Source organism: Vespa crabro, chromosome 6 (assembly GCF_910589235.1).
Source record: "Vespa crabro chromosome 6, iyVesCrab1.2, whole genome shotgun sequence".
In the NCBI taxonomy this organism is placed as follows: domain Eukaryota; kingdom Metazoa; phylum Arthropoda; class Insecta; order Hymenoptera; family Vespidae; genus Vespa; species Vespa crabro.
This window is the reverse complement of record NC_060960.1, coordinates 7,043,756-7,066,950: the sequence shown is the minus strand read 5'-3', so window position 1 is coordinate 7,066,950 and position 23,195 is coordinate 7,043,756. Positions and strand designations below refer to the sequence as shown.

At 34.0% G+C, this 23,195-nt stretch overlaps 2 protein-coding genes across 3 annotated transcripts in view; both read right to left on the bottom strand.

The window, feature by feature from the left end:
• LOC124425101 (homeotic protein ultrabithorax-like) overlaps positions 1 to 23,195 on the bottom strand; it is a 487,023-nt gene that overhangs the window by 258,708 nt on the left and 205,120 nt on the right. The gene's annotated exons all lie outside the window — the stretch shown is intronic.
• Positions 19,544 to 23,195, bottom strand: part of LOC124425099 (homeobox protein abdominal-A homolog) — a 31,810-nt gene continuing 28,158 nt past the window's right edge. The window contains exons 3-4 of the mRNA XM_046964958.1: positions 20,055 to 21,546; positions 19,544 to 19,706 (exon numbers count right to left, since the gene is read on the bottom strand). Of these exons, the coding sequence (XP_046820914.1) occupies positions 21,146 to 21,546 (401 nt within the window). The 3' untranslated portion in view covers positions 19,544 to 19,706; positions 20,055 to 21,145. The remainder of the gene's footprint in view (positions 19,707 to 20,054; positions 21,547 to 23,195) is intronic.

Below are 23,195 nucleotides of genomic sequence, written 5' to 3'. Positions count from 1 at the left end.
GGCTAGGTGGTTTAGTCGTTCGTTGTCGAACCATCTACGAAAATGTCATAATAATTTCTTTAAACGTAACAACGTGCTTTCGCGGCTGGATAAGTAGCTGTGCGTGTATACACGGTATTAACGTTTAACGTAGTCGCGAGTGCGTGCTGGTATGACGTCCATGTGAACATTTTATACATGTAACGCCATGCACAAAAGGTCATAAATGGTATCAACAAGTGGATGCTTAAGTGCCATTACGGAACGTTGATTATGGATATAAAGCACATTATGTATTTGCAAGGTACATCAAGATACATCGCGGCGTGTCTTCGTATAATTAGCTTTAACTACGTGATCATTTCTAAGAAAGTCTATTTCCTTTTCCTTTCAATTTTCTTTTGTCTTACTTTTCGGTTACAAATATTTTACAGTTGTTATCATATGAGATTTTTTAAGATATTTAATTTTTTTTTTAATTTTCGGCATTACGTGAAAAAAATAACTAGATATTGTATTATTTATTATCTCGTCGATAAAATTGTTTACACTAAATCTTTCTCAGAAACAAACACTACGCTATAATCAGAAATAACGTTCACATGATTTTAACATATATATATATATATATAAGATCAATCTTTTTTCCGATTAAAAATAAGATCCGCAAAGAAACATTCTTCGTTCTTCGAGCGAACTACGAACGATTTCGTAATGGCGATTAACGTGCTTTCGTAATTGCACCGTTAACACGTGCACTTTCGCTAATTGCTAGCACGGTCGTTGCGTACGAAGAATTCCCTTCCCGTAGGTACCTCTATGTATAATATATCCACCTATCTAGGTATCTTTTTTAATTTTTTGTTTATTCACACGCTAGATTTACGCTCGTAGGTGAAGTTCCTTTTAAAAGAGTTAAAATTATCATCGAACAAACAGCTCTCAAGTAAGTAATTAATATTCGTTTAAATCAAATGATATAGAACTTAATTATCGTACCGTACCGTTAGTTACAGGCACGAATAACCGTTCCGTTTTCGTTTGCTTGAAATTTTTAAAACATACCTATCTGCTATATTTATTAACCTAAATGTAAGGGATAAAATTAACGAATTAATTTCTTCCATCGTGATAAATTCTAGCTCGTATCATCTTAAGAAATGTATTCGTATATCCATTTAAATGGTTAAATTCAGACTAATCTTTTGGAATATTATTATCGCCGATGGTCGTTTATACGTTGATATATCTTTAATGTAAAAAGAGTAGCACTGTTTCGCGTAATCGTTTAGATAGACGTAGGATAACGAGTCATAAAATAGAGAACACGAAAACTCATTTATTTTTTAACGTTAATTACGATAAGGTTAAGTTAATTAGACGAATCATACCTATCTAGATGCAATACGAATATAGAAATAAATACGAATGAATGGCTCTTATGCACTTACATACCTACGTTTTCTTTCATACAAATATCTAAGATAAAGACATGAAGAAATAATAGTAAAGTAATATTTGAAACATCGAAACTAAGTCTCTCGATGTCGTAAGAATTTATCGACATCGAAAGAAAAGTGATTTATTCCTGGATAAAGATCGAATAGGATGGCACGTCCTCTCGTCGTCCCGAAAACGTGTCCCCCTCCTGTAATCTGTTCGCAAGGGCAATTTACTTGGGTGTTACCAGTCAAACGAGTGGAAAATGTCGAAGAATTTACATGCACTGTGTGTAAGTATGCATATTTCCTTGCTTGCGCGTATGCGTATGCAAATAAAGGGAGGGGGTATTTAATGCGTTAAAAACGACAATCCCGACTTTCCATCAAACATTTTCTTATTTTTTTTATTCCTTTTTCTTTTTTTTTTTTTTTTTTTTTTCTTTTTTTTCATGGGAGACATATCATGACCAGCCAAGAAAATCGCACGCGAAAAATCGGATAACCGGCTTCTCAGTTATGCGCGCCTTCTCGACTAAATTGTTAACTACGAACACACGCGCGAGCTGAGCTGTCGCGCTCGATATTCCCTCCCACCCCTCACCCCCCAACCCCCCACCCCACCTCACCCTTACACCCACACCAACTTTCGAGAAGAACGTTCCCGTTCGTTCGTTCGTTCGTTCGTTCGTTCGTTCGTTCATTCGATCCTCAACGAATGGTCGTCGCGAAAAACGATCTTCCGTTCCATTTTCTTCCAACATTTTCCGACTTCTTTTTTCAAAGTAAATTTACCGCAATCTATCTCGAAGTCAAATACTTTTTTGTGACTCCATTCTACGAACGATTACGATAATTCTCCAATCGTCATAACTTTCCATCTCTTTTCGATGAACCATCCAAATCGATGAACCAATTTCTTTCCCTTGATTTTTCCTCTCTTGTTTTCCTTTTTCTGTTTTCTTTTTTGTACTTCTTTTTAATTATCACCTCTTTGTTCCGTAACCTATCTCTTTTTATTTCTCTTCTTTTGTTTGTTTGTTTTTTTTTGTTTGTTTTTTTCCCCAGAAAAAAGAGTTCATTACCACGACATTATCGTTTTCGCATTATCTACTTTAACGTAAGAACAGTTGAATGAATCTAACCTTGAACGAATCTGTAGGAATACAAATGATAATCGCTTATGAACTCTCGCTATAGCATTTAAAGGATAATTTCATAGATAACATAAATGGGTACTTACATTGAACAACAATATATTTAAAAATTGTGAAGACCACGATGACACTGCATTCACATCTACGGAAACTATCGAATAATTTTTCGTTGCACTATTTACGGTCACGAATTAACAAGGGAAAGAAAAGATAACAATCAAAAAAAAAAAAAAACACAGAAAAGAAAAGAAAAATAAACAAAGAACACTTCCTCTTATTGCACTTTTCCTCGAAAATAAGAATAATTATTAATCGAATAAAGGAAAGAGAGAGAGAGAGAGAAAAAAAGAAATGAACAAAAAAGAAAAAAAGAAAAACAAACGAACGAACGAAAAAAGAAATAAAACGATCTCAGAATGAAAAAGTTTTCGTTAACTTCGAAGGAGGAGAATTCGAACGACACGTTCGACCTTACGAACGGATAACTTCGGACTAAGAAGACACATTTAACACAATGAGACACCTCTTTCGTGCGACGAAAGGCTTTCACCATTGGCTAAAAACCTTTACCTTTCCCGAAACATCGCTGGGTGTTCGAGAGAAACGTATACCATTGCTTTGGCATGACCTAAGGAGAAAAACTTTCTTCCGATTCTATTTCCTAAAAAAGTGAAATTTTTATGACCGAACTCGGTCCGTACGTATAGCACCCTCTACCCTTACCCCTTCCCCTTCTCTCTCTCTCGAAAAAAAAAAAAGGAAAAGCAGAAGGATATTTACGATCTGACCGTGAATTATCGTCGGTTTACTTGGTTAGATTTTTCTCCTTTTCTCTCTTTTTTCTTTTTTTTCTTTTTTTTCTTTCTTTTTTTTTTCGAAAAATACACCCAAGTAGTACACGTTATGGTTATTATTTGCACGAGCATTCAACTAGGTAAATATCGATATTCGCGATATCGTTTACACGTTATTACTATTAGACAATTTCGCATTATATAATTTAGATTTTAGGATCAAAATGAAATCCGTTCGATCCGTTCTATATGGAAATTCAAAGATTAGAATAGTAAACACATGAATGGTAATTATTACGACATACATATATATATATATATATATATATATATATATATTATATATATAATTACCTATTCACGTAGCGGCAACTTTGAAACGTGAATCGTATTATGATACAATCGTAACGCATTCATAAACGTCAAAAGGAATTAAAGAATTTCATATGAAATTATCGAAATGGACGAATGGATTAAGATCCGGAAAAAAAATGGGCGGACATAAGAGCGAACAAATATGAATAATGAACGTCGAAAGAGAGAAGAGAAATTTGTTCGTTCAAGTGTACGGTATTATTATGTACCTATCACCGAGACAACCCGATTATCATTCGAACTTATCATCGTTCTACCTTTTCACGAACATCTAATGATACTTTTACGATTGTCGAGAGAAGAGAAAAGTGTGTCGTTTAAAGGAGGGTTAACTTTCCGTTCGCTTTTCAAATCGATTATTGCTTACGAAGTCATATCGTAACGAGGCCGCGACTTTCGATAATTGCGAAGGAAAAAAAAAGAAACAAAAAAACAAAAAAAAAAAGGGAAAAAGAAATATATAAATAAGAATGGATATGCCGCGATCGATATAAACATTATGTTGACCGAAAAGATTCGTTTGAAATATCGTTAAAGAGTACAGAGATACGATCTCAATTAGTGCTCGAGCCGAAAAGCCAGAAAGGGAACAAAATGAAAATGGTCGACGATAAGGAGTCGACGACGCTTATAGGAGCCATTTGCCGCCTTTAACTTTTTCTCGCTTTTTTCTCTCTACCTCTCTCTCTCTCTCTCTCTCTCTCTTTCTCTCTTTGTTATTCTCTTTTTTCCATGCTTCGAATTATCCGTCTGAATTCTTCCTTTAAACAACGCTCTCTCATCAAGAAATTTTGGTATTTCTTTTCTTTTTCTTTCTCTTTCTATATATATATATATATATATATATATATATATATATATATTAATGCGAAAGGACACGAGCAAACAATTATTATCCGGCAAGAGTCGACGTCAAGAATCATAAGGAATTATCCTTAAGAGAAGGAAATATCAGCGAAGTCGCGTATTAGGTCGAGAGGGTCACCGTTTCCTTACTCTCGTCCGTTTATACGTTTCCGTTAAAGGCTCCTAAGGGAGGTCGCCCCTCCGGTCGTCTCTTTTTTTTCTCCTCATCCTCGATCCTCCTCCTCATCTTCCATCTCTTTCTCTCTCTCTCTCTCTTTTTCTCTCTTTTTCTCTCTTTCTCTCTCTCATTCTGTGTTTCTCCGTAGAAGGTTCAGGCCCCCCCTTCGAATGGTATCTTCGTCCGCCACTTTTCTTCCACTCTAGTACCGGCCCCGACGAAACCAATAAGTAAGGGGAAAGAAGAAGAGACGGGAAGGAGGCTCGATGGAGAAGACACATATATTTCTCTGCGACGTGGATATATGTGCGCGTTTCCACCTATGCCGAACGGTCCTTCTCTCTCTCTCTTTCTCTCTCTCTCTCTCTATATATATATATATGTGTGTGTGTGTGATGTGTATATACACATAGACACATACGCATATTCGGTATTTCTCGACATTGGTGTACGTTACACCGTTATGCGTTACGTCGGTAACTCTAACCCTACGAATTAATATTCCATACGCGTCTCTTCCACGGACCTTACAGATTGCCAATGGCGTTCCACGCGAACGTTCTGGACCCTCCGGAAATAGGGGGATAAGGACAAAGAGATCGCGACGAGTTTTGCTCTCGAGGATACGTTTCATTCGTCTCTTGGACAATGACGATCCTTATTTCGCTCCTCCTTTCACTCCCACCGTGAAAAATACGATTCTGAAAAGCGGATCGACCATCGGATTCTTTGCCAAAAGTTAAAGAGAGCTTCTGATCTCTCTTTCTCTCTTTCTCTCTCTCTCTCTCTTTCTCTTTTTTTCTATACTCCTTTTTGTCTCCTTATTCTCTCCAAATAATGTTTTTTCTTTTTCCTAAATTGCTTCCTACGAATTTCCGAATTTTTGGGATCGAATTTCATTGTTATGCTTTTTATTTGATAATTCTCATTCGAATCCTCGTATTCGAACGCTCGTCTTAGATCTATTACTGTCCTTTTCTTTCTTTTCTCTCTTCTTTTCGTTCTGTTTTTCTTGTCTTTCTTTCTTTCTCTTTCTTTTTTTCTTTTTTTTTCTTCTTTTTTTGTTTTTTTTTTTTTTTTTGTTTTTATTCCCTTAATACAAGGCACATAATTTGTCGCACGTGCGTTTCATTGGTCGGCCGGCTGAACATTAATAAGAAACCTTCGCTACTTTCCCGCGTACTATGCGATACAATTTAAGGCTTTCGTTAATTTCTTACCGTGAAGAAAAATCATTTAATAAACTGACGACATGTGTAACGAATCACAAAATATGAGATTTCTAATATAATAGTTTTGTCCCGTTCGAAAAATAAGAAGAACCAGAATGTCTTTTGAAAAGTTATTTCTGTCTTTTTTTTTTTCTTCTTCTTCTTCTTCTTCTTCTTCATCTTCTTCTTCTTCTTCTTTTTTTTCTTCTTCTTTTTCTTTTTCTTTTTTTTTTTTCTTCACTATTTCTCACCCAAACCCGATTTAAAGAGGCCTTTTGAAAAATGACAAAGAACGCTTATATTTTTCTTTCGGAGATCGTCAAGAAACACTTTCAAAGCACTTCGAATCGCGACATTAACATCGTATTTGCATTACCCTCGATTAGGAGAATCTTCCAGGACTTCTAGACGGATCCAGCCACGTTTTCTCTTTTGGTATAGTTATATGTACATACACGAGCCATTTAACTATCACTAGCTATCTGAAATCTCCGGTTCTCGTGCGTGTAAGTAATCATGGGAAATGACAAATTTCTATAGCATAAAATTAAAATATTCAAATATAATTCAATATAATTACTGAATTGATATCCCTTCGTAAGGAATTGTATTGATTCGAATATTAGAAAAAATGTAAATAGATAAGAGAAATGATGAAAGATGATGTTCTTTTTTTTTTTTTTTTTTTTTTAATTGGAAAATAAAAAGGAAAAATAATAAAAAAAGTGCGACGACGGAGGGATTTAAAATTTAACAAAAAAAGGAAAGGAGACACAAATAGATGGACGAGCTTATAATTAGTTAAAGTCTCTCTTTTTCTCATTTACATATATCTACTACCTACTATGCTAAACTGCTAGTACTATTCTAGAATAAGCGAATGGCAATCTCGCTCGGAATGAAAGTGCCTCGTAATTTTTTCAAAATGCAATCTCGGAATAAACGTAGCAGGAGGTTGGGACTACTACTCGTTACGACTCGTCATCCTCGTTTTTAACGAGAGAAAGGCCCTTTAGAAATAAAAAAAAAAAAAAAAGGAAGAAAGAGATGGAAAAGAAAAAAAGAAGAAGAAGAAGAAGAGAAAAAGAAAGAAAAAAGGAAGAAAGAAAAATAAAATAATGAAGTGCGTAATAGCGGGACACTTTCCTGTGTAAATATATATATATACATACATATATATATATATATATATATATCTTAGGTAGAATATAGTGAAATAAATGCGTGTAGATTCCGTTTCCGTTTTCTTCCTCGTAATTGGCGTAGCTACGTACATACCTATTCCCGATCGATGTCGGAACGCAGGGAGAATTTACGTCTCGCCCGACTACAAGTTATTGCCGAGCAAGTGTCGCGAAGGCGTGTAGGTTTGTAAATCCCGGTAACGTAAGATCCCCGATAGGACCACGCGATACGCTCGATGGGTGTTAACGTCTTTGAAATTGCATCGCCTTCGACTATTTCTCGCCTTACTTTCCGCGCACTTCGCTTTTATGGAGATAGAAAAGGTGCCGGATATATCTACATCTTGCTACTTATTCACGAGATATATTACGAGATAGATAATAATAATTGAATAAAAGAAAATTTTTTATATATCTTTTTCACAGACTGAAAAAACTTCGAATAATTTCATTTAAAAGAATCGAGAAAAAATTTTCACCGATTATTATTCCATTCTTTATTTCATTCACCGTTAAAACTCAATTAGATCGATTCGCATCGATAATTCTATATCTTTCTTCGTTCCTATTTCCAAAGACAAGTTAAATATATTGAAAATTTCGTAACTCTAAAATATTAACTAATAAATCTGATATAATTGAATAAATAATATTATTTATGACGCTTAAATAATCGAATTATTATATCAAAGTTACCAACAGCTATTTATTCATTTCGTATTTCTTGATTTAATCAAAGAAAAAAGAAAAAAAAAACAAAAGAAAGAAAAAACAAAGAAAAGAGAAAATACGAAAACAAAAAAGAAAATAAGAAAAAAAAAAACAAAAAAAAAACAAAAAGATATAAAACGACTCGACTTTCGTAAGAGAATGAAAGAGAAGAATATAGCGGACTTATCGTCTCACGAGGACGACGGTAAATCAAGTACTCTCTCTCTTTCTCTCTCTCTCTCTCTCTCTCTCTCTCTCTCTCTCTCTCTCTGTAGTCTCGGGATGGTTAACGATAGCGGGAAAACAAAAACATTTACACGCAATTATAGGAGCCTTTACGAGTCTTTCATCGGCGATGCTCCAAGGTCGTAAATTTCGCGAACCGCCGCTTTCGCGTAGTACACAACGTGTTTTACACTGTAATTTTACGGCTGTTTCCATGCCGTTTGCATCCGTCCTTCTTCTTCTTCTTCTTCTTCCCTCCCTCTCTTCCATTCTCTCTCTTTCTCTCTCTCTCTCTCTCTCTATCTATCTCTACCAAACACGCTTAAATCCTCCCTCGATCTTTCTCTCTTTTTCACGGGCGGAACTTCGCGAGAATCTTCAGACTTCCACATCCATCCATCTATTTTAGCTCCGGCTCGGCTCAAAACGTCTTCGAAGCAAGAATTCACCTTCTTGCAAGGAGCTCGACGCATTTTCGTGCGCTCCGAGTTTAGCGAGACGGTGCACTCGAGGCGTGCATTGTTTATAAATCAGCCCTGATCGGTCGGGCTTTGTTGCGAGCGCTCGAGCGAGCACTATAATCACGGTTAAATGCGCGTCCTCGTCGATCGTGTATGCGCTACGTTGCACAATGCGAAATTGCATCGGTGAGATCGGCGATACGTAAAAACCGACCCTTTAGCTCTAAGAATACTTCTCCTTTTATATTCTTTACTTTCATTTTTTCCCCTTTTTTCCTTTCTTTTTTTCCTCTTTTACTTTCCTTTTTCCTCTTTTTCTTTTTTCCTCCACTCCCCCTTCCCCCCTCCACCGTCCATAAATCGCATTAAACGCTCGTATACTTATTATCTAGGTAAGACTGAAAATATCTTTTACTGGAAACGTATAATTAAGGATTGTTGTATTGTAAAGAAAAGTATGTAATTATATAATAAAATGTATTTGAAATAAAATTAATACTCGATTCGTTCAAGGATGGTAACATTTATACAACATGATGAAACATCATTTTTGATATATATATATACATATATATGTATATATATATATATATATATATCTGCGTTGATATATTTTTTAGACCCTCTTTCTTTCTTTTTCTTTTTCTTTTTCTTTTTTTTTTTTTTTTTTTGATTCTTTTATTCCCATTAAGTAATCATCGATTCGTAACTTTGGCAATAGCGATACTTACAAAATTAAACAAAATCTATCGTATATGATTTTAACGATTAAAATGTCATAGATTTATAGGTAGATAAATAAGTAAATATTTATATGCGCGTACTAATGCAAAAAACTTAACGTAAGTAAACATGGCACACACACAGTCGGTGTGATAACGAGATAAAAGACATGGCCGATGGAATAGCAAGGTAAATGATTCGAGTACTTTGTTGGAAGCAAAGTTCAATGTATATTCCCCCTCCCCTATTATCTTGTCCTTCCCGTGGGGGTCACCCTGATGCATAAGCCAATACTGGTTATATTCTGAAATATCCATAGCCGTGGGCGCGACCACTCGATACTACGATTTCAATGTTCCGCCCGTCCGAGCGTAAAAGTGGCGAAAATCAGGCAAAGAGAAATAGAAGGACGAGACGAGAAGGTATGAGGGGGTTAAGGGGGATGGAGGGTGAAGGGAAAGGAATGGAAGGATGAAAGGGCAGAAATGGAAAAAAGGACTTTTTTTTCTTTTGTCGAGCGTTCGAAAAAATAAAACAGCTCTTCGTAAACGGCGTACCATTGGAATTGGTAAAATTAGATTAAGCATGTCTGATAATTTTCCATCCCCTTTTTCTTCGCACTCAATCATCCCTTCCGTTCGACGAACGATCCAAAACATATCAACAGAGAGATAATGGGTTTACGAAGGAATTAATCGTACTCTACCATAATTTACTATGTGTTTTTATTTCGTTTGTATATCATAGCTTATGAGTATAATTCTACATCAAGTTTCGAAAATGGATACATTTACATTCATTGTCAATGGATTACTTCCTCACCCGTCGTAGACGTAATCGTCATCAATCTCGCCATCTCCGTTCGATTTTTGTTTATCATTATTATTTATTATTATTATTATTTATTATCATTATTATTATTAATTATTATTATTAATTATTATTATTAATTATTATTATTATTATTATTATTATTATTATTATTATTATTATTAATTATTATTAATATAATTATATTATTATTATTATTATTATTATTATTATTATTATTATTAATCTTTCATCGTACGGTATAATACTAATCTTTAATAGTCATTAGACATGAGACTTCATTATTTCGTTACTTTTATTACTTAACATGGTAGGTAGGTATTGAAGGACAGCTACGCACTTTATTTTTTTTTTTTTTTTAATCGTTATAGTTATATATTAATTAGGTTTTAATTCACCGGCACGCGTTTAAAAGCGCGGATCGCTGTGTACGTGTGTTGTGTATGTTGTGAATGGATGTGTGTATTAGTGTCTTACTAGTTATCATTAATCCATTTCTCTCTCTCTCTCTCTCTTTCTCTCTTTCTCTCTCTCTCTCTCTCTCTCTCTCAATCTCTCTCTCTTTCACTCTCTCTCTCTCTCTCTCTCTCTCTCTCTCTCTCTCTCTCTCTCTCTCTCTCTCTCTCTCTTTCTTTTACCGGTGATCGTCGATCCTTGAGGACCTTCGTTCATCGGGGAGGGGGGGGGTAGGGGGAGGAAGATGTTGTCAAACCCTTTTCGTCTTCACGCAACGTATCAATATTTACATCGAGAGTTTCTTCAAGTAATACCAACGGCTTCCATTTGGCTTAATAGGTACAGCAAGATGATAATACGCAAGTCATAGATTAAAAGTTTACTCAATTTCTTCGTTGCATCGCAAACGCATTGTACAGCAAGAGAGACTATTATAATTTTCACATTTTTTTTAATTTTTTTGTTTGTTTTTGTTTGTTTTTTTTTTTTTTTTTTTTTTTTTTTTAATTCATTTGATCCATGTTCCTTTTTACTTATGATTTTTTGTTTCTTTTCTCTTGTCGTTGCGCTTTTTCTCTTTCCTTTTCATTTAATTTCGTCCCTACGTGTCGCATTTTCTCGTTCGCTAAGCAAGAACCAAAACGCACGATCGTACCCAATCGTCGGTCTTTCGAAAAAAGTGTATTTCGTTTTGTCACGTTGTTTTACAGTCCTATCGTCCCTGTTTTTCTCGTCTAAAAAGAGAAAAAGGGATTTTCAGGACGAAAGGGTTCAAGGGGAAAGATACATATGCACAGGCCCGGCATTTTTTTGGCTCGCGTTCGTTTATCTTGTTCTTATCTTTTTTTTTCTTTTTATTTTTATTTTTCGTTTTATTTTTTTCTTTTTTTTATGTTTTTTTTTTCAATTTTTTTATTTTTTTATTTTTTTTTTTTTTTTTTTTTTTAGGAAAAAAAGAAAGACAAAAAATGAAACACTTACTAACGCGAGCCACTAATAATCACTTCACTCTTTTTTTTCTTTTTCATATTTTTCATCGCACATAATATCGAAAACAACAAACAAATAATTTGACTAAAGAAAAAAAAAAAAAAAAAGAAAAAACTTAAAAATGTAGTCAAGTCTCTAAGAGAAACGTTATAAATCTATGACATAATAAAAAAGGAAAAAAAATATATCAAAGACAAAGAAAAACACGGACTCTTCTCTCTTCTATATATCTATTGTTAATAACGTCAAAGCTCATCGTCAAACGCGAGTTTCAACGAGAAAAACGAAACAATACGATCGTCCGATTCTATCTTATTGTACAAAAAGAAAAAAACACGCATGCATATATATATCATATGCACATAAGAATTACGATCGAGATTATGCCAAATCGTTTTGTTATAAAGATATAAAGCAGATATATAACGGTATATACAACTTCATCGTATATACATATATATGTAGATACGTACAAACTAATAAAACACAAAAGAATAGTGTTCAAAAACGAAGTGTCGAATTTTTCATAAAGAAAATATTTAAACAATTTGACCGTGCCACGGGACATAAAATAAAATAAAAACGAAACGAAATTGATATCACGTATTAAAATAATTACGGATTCAAATTAATATCTCTATTCTTTTCCAATTCCTCCTTCTGTGATCTTTAGTTAAACTAAAAAAGAATATATATATATATATATATATATATATATATATATATATATATATATTTATCATATATCATTCGACTCGATAATGCGATTCATCGATATGCGAGAGCAGAAGGAAGCAAAAAGTAAGTAGAAACTATCTATATTACAACCAGTCGTACGAAAAAGGAGAAGGGGGATCGTTTCGTATTGTGAATATTTAAAAAAAATCTAAATCTTACTCATTCACTTTTTCTTTACAAGGTTCCACTAAGAGAAAAAGAACAAAAATATATTCACGATACGCGACGATCCCAACTCTTCATTCAAGGTTCACAACTTCAAGAGAACATATACATAATATATATGCTTTTTAAAAATACAAACGCTGATTAAGCGATAGTCACATAATGTCGTTATAAAAAAAAAAAAAAAAAAAAATATCTCTATATCTCTACCATTCTCTATTTCTTTTTATCACTCTCTATCCCTTTCTTTTTCTCTTATACTTTCATTCACTCTTTTCCATTCTTTTTTCCTTTCTCTCTCTCTCTCTCTCTCTCTCTCTCTCTCCCTTTCATATTAACAAAAACAAATACGAAGAAAAGTAGTACCCAAAATAAACAGTTCATAAATAAACAATGACAATATCTATATAGCGTAAAAAGAGAAAATATTATAACAAACAATTTTTAACTCGATCCTGCATAATGGATTCGATCGCCTTATTAATAATAATAATAATAGTAAATATTCGTTTGTTAATAGATAATAAATTTCAATGCCAAAAATAAGTTCTAAACATAGTGCACTTTTTAAACGCCTTTTGTTTACTTCTTTCGTTGACTCGCTTTAAAGAGACTCTTGTATGACGACGCACGTATCCTCATTCACGCATACTACTACACAACGTTTTTTTCCCTCTCTCTCTCTCTCTCTCTCTCTCTCTCTCTATCTTTCTCTCTTTTTCTTTCTATCTTTCTTACACTTTCATCATTCGCACGTACTTATACAAACGCACGCACATACACATAAAACGGCCGATTTATATCCTCGAAGCAGCAAACGCTCGTCGCACTTACAAATCACTCGCTCGCCAGCGTGTTAAATGAGCTCGTCGATTTAACCAACGCACGAGACAACGCACTACATTCTCTTCTAAGTTTTTTCTTCCCCATTTTTTGTAACTCTTAATTCGGATATAGAGAAGTCCCCTGTGCGAGAAACAAGGCTCCTGAATTTAGGGCGTGTGGGTTGGTTGTTCAGATTGGGAGACAATGCGAATTTTGGGACGAGGGAGGTTTCGTAAAAGAAATGTCGTTCGAAAAAGTGAGAGATAAACGAAGAAAATAAAAAAAAAAAAAAAAAAAAAGGAAACAGAAAAAGAGAAAAAAAAATGAAAAGATAAACAAGAAGAAAAGAGATGATCAAGAAAACAATAATGAAAAAAAAAAAAAGACGAAGATACGCGTCTCTCCTTTTTCGAGCGACTCTTATGTATCTATGTGTTTTTTAAGTTTTCTTTTTTTTTTTCTTTTTTTTTTTCTTTTTCCTTTCCTTACGTGAGTTTGGCAAGTTGGGCAAGTTGTACTACTAAATTTTAGTCGCTTATTCGCTTGACATTTTTTTCTTCTCTCTCTCTCTCTCTCTCTCACACACACACACACACACACACAGCACATACACCCACTCACACACACACACACTTTCTCTATGGACACTTTTCCTTTTTCTTTTTTTTCTCATTTCTTTTAGTATAAACTACATATACATACTTAAATGAATAATGCTCGAATTCGAACGTAATACATCTACGATAAGGGGAATAGGGGGATAATTGAGAAAAAGGATGCGGGATGAGATCGAAAAAGGCGAAGGGACGAGAGGTCCATGTGAGTGTTCTCTCGGAGAGGGTTCGGAGAGGGTCCGGAGACGGCCGTGAGGAAGCATTATGAAGGTGATACACATGATATGATTACGCGCCAGTTACTTGGAATTAATAATATTCTCTATATCGTATTTTTCTTTTTCTTTTCTTTTTTTTTTTTTCTTTTTTCCTTTTTTTTTTTCTTTTCTTTTCTCCCCTTCAAACAGTCGCCGTTGTTCTTTTACTTAGAGGGTAAGCCGAGAAGAGAAAGAAAATTCTTTTTCGTATCTTTTTCGTTTGAATTCTTTCTTTCTTTTTCTTTTTTTAGTATTATTATTATTATTATTATTATTATTATTATTATTATTATTATTATTATTATTATTATTATTATTTTCTTTTTTTACTTGTATTTTATTTTATTTTATTTTATTTTATTTTATTTTATTTTATTTTATTTTATTTTATTTATCTTTCATTATTCTTTGCAAGTGGACGGCGCGCGCACGTTATTTTTTTTTTTCTTTCTTTTCTTCATTTTTTTTTTCCTTTTTTCCTTTTTCATTTTTGTAACCTAAAGTTTCCCATCTACATCTCTTCTCTCCTCTACCGATACGATGGTTAGCGATAACCAAAGAAGGATTTGAGAACGAGACGAAAGATCGATGCATACTCGAACGCTTTTACGTGGAGTGTTTTCAATGATAAGCTTTCGTTGAAAATTTTCAAATAAGGACGGAGAACGTATTAAAGCGAGCATGTGTGTCGAACGAACGTCAAGGAACGAACAAAATACACACACACACACATATATATATATATGCGCGCACACACATGCGCACGCTAGCGTATGCAGCACACATACATATACACAAACACACACACACACACACAAATGCACACGCAAACACACTTATACAAAAACAAAGAAGAGAAAAGAGAACACTTCCACTCATTCGTCGGTACTACTCTCAAAATCGATCGTCGTAACCAAACCGGAGGCGCCATTGTCAGCATCGTCGTCTCCTCTCTCCTTCTTTATTCTTCTTATCCTTCTTATCGTTCCTTTATTCTTTTCGTTCTTCCCTCGCACGTATATGTACGCATCTATGTACCGATATTATCGTTACCGCTAATAACAATTAAGAGACTTAATTGTAATAAGTAGAAACTACCGTGACCGCGGTCAAGATATTTCGCCTTCTTTTATCTGTACAAATTTTTCGTGCTAATTATCATTAGAATAATAATAATAATAATAACTATATACATATACATATATATATATATATATATATATATATATATATGTATATATATATATATATTGTTACGCGTTATTACGTATATCCCTAATTTGTCGGACGTATCGGCGCCGCTGCCGCAGTTACTTCCTGCTGAGCGTTATCAAGAATATAACGATACTAATCGGTTTACAACGTGAAAACTTAACTATGATAATGATGAGGCTGATGATAATGATGATTATGATAGTGATGACAATAACGATAATGACAATAATAATAATAATAATAATAATAATAATAATTATAATAATAATAATTAATAATTAATAATGATAAAAATAATAGTAATAATAATAATAATAATAAAAATAATAATAATTAATAATAATAATATTAATAATATATAATAATAATAATAATAATAATAATAATAATAATAATAATAATAATAATAATAATAATAATAATAGTCAATAATAAGTCGTAAGTATGTAAAGCTTTTCTACAAATAGTTACAATAACGTCGCGTACGTTCTTTCACATCGACTCGTTTACTTCCTTTAACAATATTTTTACTCCTTCCCCCCCTCTCTCTCTTTCTATCTCTCTCTCTCTCTCTCTCTCTCCCTCTCTTTTATTCTCGTTAAATCCGTATACGATCCTAGCGAAAGTAAATTCCTATCTACTATCACGTTTCTCATATCTTCTCTCTCTCTCTTTCTCTCTCTTTCTCTCTGTCTGGCTCCCTCTCTTTCTCTCTCTCTCTCTCTCTCTCTCTCTCTCTCTCTCTGACGGTACGACGGAAGAAACGAAAGGATTCTAATATGTAGAGGCCTTATGCGAAATAAATAACCGAAATATCTAAAAAAAAAAAAAAAAGAATAAAAAGAAAAAGCGCCGTATCCTCTTAATATCAGCTCGAGCAAATTTAAAGAGGGATGAATGTTTTATAATCAAGGGTGACTTGATAGTAGTGGCTTGTGCGGAACCGATATACGACTACGTACAATAGTAATTGGTTTATTTATGTGCGTTGAGGATGCGCGAAAGAGGAGGAACGCCATGATCGGCCTTAAGGATTTCTCGTGGAATTCGTTCGAACCTTTTTCTTTTATCTTTTCTTTTTCTCTTTTTTTTTTCTTCTTCTTCTTCTTCTTCTTCTTTTTCTTTTTCTTTTTCTTCACGTCACGTCACGACACAGCTTTCACTCGTTCATGTAATGTTACGTAAAACGTAGAGAAAAAGTAAGGATTAGAAGAAGGATAGATTAGTTCGAACGAATTTCCAATTGAGAAATCCAATCTAGTCGACGCCCATGCATATTTTCAATACGCGCATATTTTACATTTCTCTCTTCCGTTCTCTCTCTCTCTCTCTCTCTCACTCTCTCTCTCTCTTTCTTTGTATGTGTGGCTTCTTTTTGTATCTTTTTATTCATTTATTTACATACGCATATGTCCAGCCTATGTGTTTGAATCTTTCTACGTATCTATCTATTTCTCTCTTTTCTTTTTTATCTTTCTATCTTCTTTCCTTCCTTTCTTTCTTTCTTTCTTTCTTTCTTTCTTTCTTTCTGTTTCTTTCTGTTTTTATGGATTGCGGTATGCGCGTTTCGCTATGCGCGGAGAGATATTTTCATCGTCTGAGAAGTAACATCGTCTTCACGAACTCGCATGCGCAAGCTTAATCGTTAAACGTTACGTACAAGATAATATTTATAATTATTAGTTTAGCTTTAAGATAATCAGCGGTAGAATAGTAATAAAAACGCGGCCTCACCTCCGTTATCCTGTGTATGTGAATGGATACGCATGTCTCTTCTTTGTATACGCATGTCTGTTCATATTTCTTTTCTCGTTTCTTTTTTTTTTTTTTTTTTTTTTTTTTTTTAATATCTCCTCGCTTTCCTTTCCTCTTTCTCATCTTTATTCTTCTTTTTTCTTTTTTTTTTTCTTTTCTTTTTTTTTTATCGTTAAAAGAGTCACCAGCGCGTATTCGGCCTCGGTTATTTTTATTTTTATTTTTACTTTTATTTTTATTTTTATTTTTCAACATCCATTCGTACGGTTTGTCGAATTAACGGTCGCGTTATTTATTTTTTTTTAATTACGTACATTTCATATATACGTATTCTAAAACGTTATCGCTCTATCAAAATTTCTTGGTGTATATTTATATAGGTATGTATTTAGGTGTGTCTGATAGGTTTTTTCGGTTTCTTTTTTCATATATATTTATATATATATATATATATATATATATATATATATATATAATAACATACCTATTACTTTTAATATAATATATATTTTTATATATAATACGGTACTGTGTACAATATGGCTTTACGTTGTTATCATTTCTTACAATGCGCCGCGTACGATACATCCTGACTTTTGAAGAAATATTTTTTATTAGTTGTTTTAGTTTACGTATATGTACGTAATTATGGCGGTATGCAATTATGCCTATGCGTGTTTCTATAGTATTTCATCATTCTTTTTCTTTCTCTACAACTTTACGTATATCATTGACTCTTCCACGATTCGTAATAATATTTAATGGTATCGTAATAAATATAGATATTATATGTATACATACATACATACATACATACATATATATATATATATATATATATATATATATATATATACTCCAAATCGGACGATTATCGACGTTTCTTTATTTTTTTATTTGTTTAAAGGTCTCCGAAACATACACTTACGATCGCATCACATTTTTAAAAATCCATATGCTATACTTTTGCTATACTACGCGCGGGACGATTGATAGATAAAGTAAATACGAATCGCGGTCAGGATTTAAGTATGGCAAGCGGCACTGGGGCTCAAGGAGGATGAGAGAAAAATAATATGCATTAATTTTTATACTATATAATTTCAAGTTGCTTAATTTCGCTTAACGCTGTCTCTTTATTTATTTCGCATACTCTCACTCTCTGTCTCTCTCTCACTCTCTCTCTCTCTCTCTCTCTCTTTTTCTCCCTCTCTTTCTTTCTCTTTCTCTCTCTCTCTCTTTCTCTCTCTTTCGTTCATTCGCTCGCTCGATCGCTCTCTTTCATTCGCATAACATTTCCTCGCTTCTTTACGAATAATCTAATTGTTAAGTATGTAATACCAACAACGGGATTCTATATAACTATGGAAAGGTCTACCCTGACACCAAATTACGTATTTAATGTACTAAGAGTGAGATACTCGTCCGGTGAGATTCTTCTTTACTCGCTTGCTCCGCATATTCTTTTACGGTGCATGTGCGCGCCTTTTTTTCTTCTTTACTTTTTTTCTTTCTTTCTTTCTTTCTTTTTTTTTGTTTTTTCTTTTTTCGTTTTTTTTTTCTTCTTTTTAATAATTGTTTCAACTCCATACATATATTTCTATATCGGTTCAAAGTTCGTATTAAGTTCTGCGAAAAAGAAGAAGCCGAAGATTGGAAAAGAGAAGGAACGCGGAAAATAGCAAAAAAATTAAAAAAAAAAAAAGGAAAAAAACCGAACGACATTGCACCGACCGACCGATCAACCATTCGAACTTTATAGAAAATCATATAAATTTTCAACGTTTCAAGTTTAATAGAATTAAAAGAAAAAAAAAAAAAAAAAAAAAAAAAAGACAAAAAAAAAGGAAATAAAATAAAAAAATAAAAATACGAAATAAAATTAAGAAAAAGATAAAAAAAAAGAAAGAAAAATTAAAACATAGCATCTCGCTTTCTCGAGATAACTATCTCGCACGTAAATATATCGATATCGTTTGCGATATGGCAAGAATTACCGGTTCTTGTTGTTTCATCCAATAAAAATCTCTCAACGCATATAAGTCGCGTAACTAAAATAAAGATCTCACGACTTTAACGAACGACATGTTCGAAGAGCCGATAACATTTCTAACGTATGATAACTCGAATAAAAGAAAATTAATAAGAGGAAACCTAACAATTTCTATAGAAAATTTAACGACCTTCGATGCGATGCTCGTAAAAAAATAAAAATTTTTCGACGAGACTATGTCTTCATCGAGAAACAATATTGTGAACGGTACAACAATAATAATAATAATAATAATAGTACAATAATAATAATAATAATAATAATAATAATAATAATAATAATAATAATAATAATAATAACTATAATAATAATAGTAATAATAATGATAATAATAATAATAATAATAATAATAATATTAATAATAATAATTAATTAATTAATAATAATTAATAATAATATTATTAACGTCAATAGTAGCTGCCGAGTCGTCTGTCGCGTTCCTTCCGCCGCGCGCGTCTTCGACGTCGTCGTCGTCCCGTTCGTGTTTATCCTGTATATATTTTATTTTCTCTTCTCACTTTTTTCTTCGCCGTCGTTGAGAAAAAAGGAAAGAAAGAAAAAAAAAATAAATACATATATATATATATACATATATATATATATATATATATATATATATATATATATACATATATATAGATAGATATACAATACGCAAAAGCGAGCTCCGAAACAACAATAGCGAGAATTTATCGCGATTGATCAATTCATTCTGTGACGAGCAACAAACGATGAAATCTTTTTGAAAGACGCAAAATAATAATAATAATAATAATAATAATAATAATAATAATAATAATAATAATAATAATAATAATAATAATAATAATAATAATTAATAATTAATAATTAATATTTAATAATAATAATACCTAACGAATACCGGAAGTAGAGAAGCGTTAGCGAGCTGTCCAAAATTTTCGCAAGCGCTTAGGTTCGTTGCTCCAACTTCCTCGATGCGATCTATCCGAAGAACAGAGAGAGAATGAGAGAAGTCATAGAGAAATATCCTGTCTAACCTTTTAGCATTTAGCCAAGTATAAACATGGAGCACGTTGAAAATGAGTGTTCGGTCGACCTCCGATGGTAGTTTCGTGTGTTCTGTTCGATATACGAAGGTCAAAGCCTAATCGTTCCTTTCGAGTCAAAAACTTTCGTTTATCTCTCTCGCTCTTTCCTCTCCCTCTCTCTCTCTCTCTCTCTCTCTCTCTCTGTTTTCACGATCGACCCTTTTGTCATTCCCCAACCCCCGCCACTTTCTCTTTCGCGTCTCGCCGAGTATCGGCTTTGTTTGGGAGCCATTACATATTTTCGTCCTCTTGAGGAAGGCCGTCATCCTTTATATCCGTCGATCACGCTCGCCGATTTAACAAATACACGTTATACGTTCTAGGAATCAGTCAGTGACCAGCCTATATCCCGATCGCCATTCTCCTTATTTGCAAAGGGAAGCTTGGTGGCCGGTCATCGAGTAAGTAAGTAAGTACATGTGAATCGAGACTTCGATGCGTTTTTCGATATTTCTACTATGTTAGCGTAACGTCTACCTCGCTGCCTTTCCTCGTTGGGTCTATGGGTTATGGATCGAAGGAATATGAGGGAAGGAATAATAAGAATGTAAATAGGAAAAAGAGGAATAAAAGGTGGGGTAGGTGAGGGGGTGGGGAGGGTGGATATATCCGACGAGGCGAATCCTATCTTCTTCTTCGTTCTACGCTCTCGATGTCCACAGGATCCATAGCCAAGCTTCCTTCTTTCCTTCCTTCATTGTTCCTTCCTCTTAACGAAGCGATGAAGAAGTTTGAGGAATAGAAGGTAGTTATAATGGAGGATGAGGAGGAAGGCGAGGAAGAAGCCGTCCGCTTACCAGCCGTCCGCTCGTTTTCGTAGGCGTATCCGTCCAGGTCGCTTCAGTCTCTAGTTTCTTCCTTTAAAAGAAAGAGAGTCGGTTCAGCAAGGTCTCCTATGTTGGCACCTTACTAACCGCCTTGAGTAGATCGCTCTGCGACTTGTCCAGACCGCTTACATGATGTTGCTGTTGATGCTGTAGAGCGGCATTTTGTTGCTCCTGCTGCATCTTCGCCTGTTTCTCTGCCTGCTGCTTCTTCATCATGTCTTGCTCCTCTCGTTCTCGTCTCGCCTGCTCGTTGATCTCCTTTACCGCCCTAAGTTCCTTTTTCAGCTTCATACGGCGATTCTGAAACCAGATTTTAATCTGCCTTTCCGTCAGACAGAGGGCATGCGCGATTTCTATTCGCCGCCGTCGCGTTAGGTAATGGTTGAAGTGGAACTCCTTCTCGAGCTCCAACGTTTGAAATCGCGTGTACGTTTGCCTGCCACGGCGCCTCGGACAACCGTTTGGACCTGGAAAATAATAATTACGATCGTCTTTAATTTTTTTTTTTTTATATATAAATGTTCTCCTATCGTTCCATTTATTCCGCATTTTATTTCACTTACAATACGCTCTTTTTTTTTTTTTTTTTACTTTTCTTTTCTCTTTCTCTTTTTTTTCTTTTTCTTTTTCTTCGAGGTTGCAATCAGAGTGTTTATCTGTACGCTATATCAAATCAACTCGACTTATCTTTGAACAAGAAGTTAAAGAGCAAAGACCGCTATAAAATGTCGCATGAGAGATCTCATGGATCTCCTTGGGTATCTCTCATCAGGAAAGTTTGCGACTTTTCCTTCTTGACTGACCGACCCTGTCATCCTGACGTTAGTCACAAATCTTAACTCTCTCCTTCCTCGCTTTCTCCTTGTGGAAAAAAAAAAAGAAATATACTATCTCCGAATGGCTGCTTTATTGCAGGGGTTGAAGGAGTACGGCTAAAAAAAAAAAAAAGAAAAAAAAAGAGAAAAAAAGAAAAGGAGAAGTGAGAGCCCTAAAAAAGAAAGTTCGAGTCTTTAGCTTTTTTCCCATTGTCGGAGAGGAAGTCGAAAACCCTTTTCTTGAAAGTGTCCCTTTTTTTGCCCTCTGACTTTCCCTCGGTAAGTCAAAGCCATAAACGTAGGCTCGTCAAAAAAAAACGACTCTGAATTTTTTTATGGTATTTGTTGGTTAGTTATCGAAATGCAAGTATACACGTGAATAGATAGATATTCGACGCCAATGAGCAATCGACTAGGTACTTGTTTAGAAAAATTGTTTTAATCGTGCAAGTGCCCACCCAACTTCTATCGTAATTTTTATTGATCGAATCAAATAAACGAAAAAAAAAAAAAAAGAAGAAAAAGAAGAGAAAAAAGCAAAAGAAAGAGGCAAAAAAATAAATTTTATTTATCACTCCAATTAATCAAAAACGAAGGAATAGAATAATTTAAAACGATTTTATTGTAATTGAGATTATATGACAAGTTTCCTTCTTCATTTTTCGCATTCTTATCGTCGAACACCCTCATAATACGCGAGTCATAAACGAACGATCGACGAAAGTAATCGCAGGAAGACTATCGACATCGATTATCATCAGTATTCCAATCACACACAATTCGAAATAACCATTCGAATATCCCATGAGATCGTGTGTGAAAATGCGAGAAATCATAAATTTTTACGAAGCCGGAATGAACACATCGTGGATTCTCTTTTTAATGGTCTTATAAATTTTCAACGATAATGGAATATTTGAGTAGCGAGGACACGTATGCTATCGGACGGATAATTCAACAAAGTCGACAGATCGTTGCTGTCGTGACGAGCATTCTTTACCATTTCATTTTTTACTTTCCTCTACCACCAAACACCCCCCCCCCCGCACCGATCGCCCGCTCGCCCCTGTCTTTCTCTCTGTTTCTCTTTCTCTTATTCACTTATTGTCTTTTTCTATGTTTCTTGTATGTATGGATCAGTTCTGATGTATGTCACAACGATCGTAGACATCGTAGACAATGGCATAAGCGAAGATATACGTGACGTATGATTAGTTCCCTTGAAACTAAAAAGGGAAAAGGATTTTTCCCTTGACCTTAACATTTTAAGGCACTAGAAAAATAAATAGGCACGATTTTTA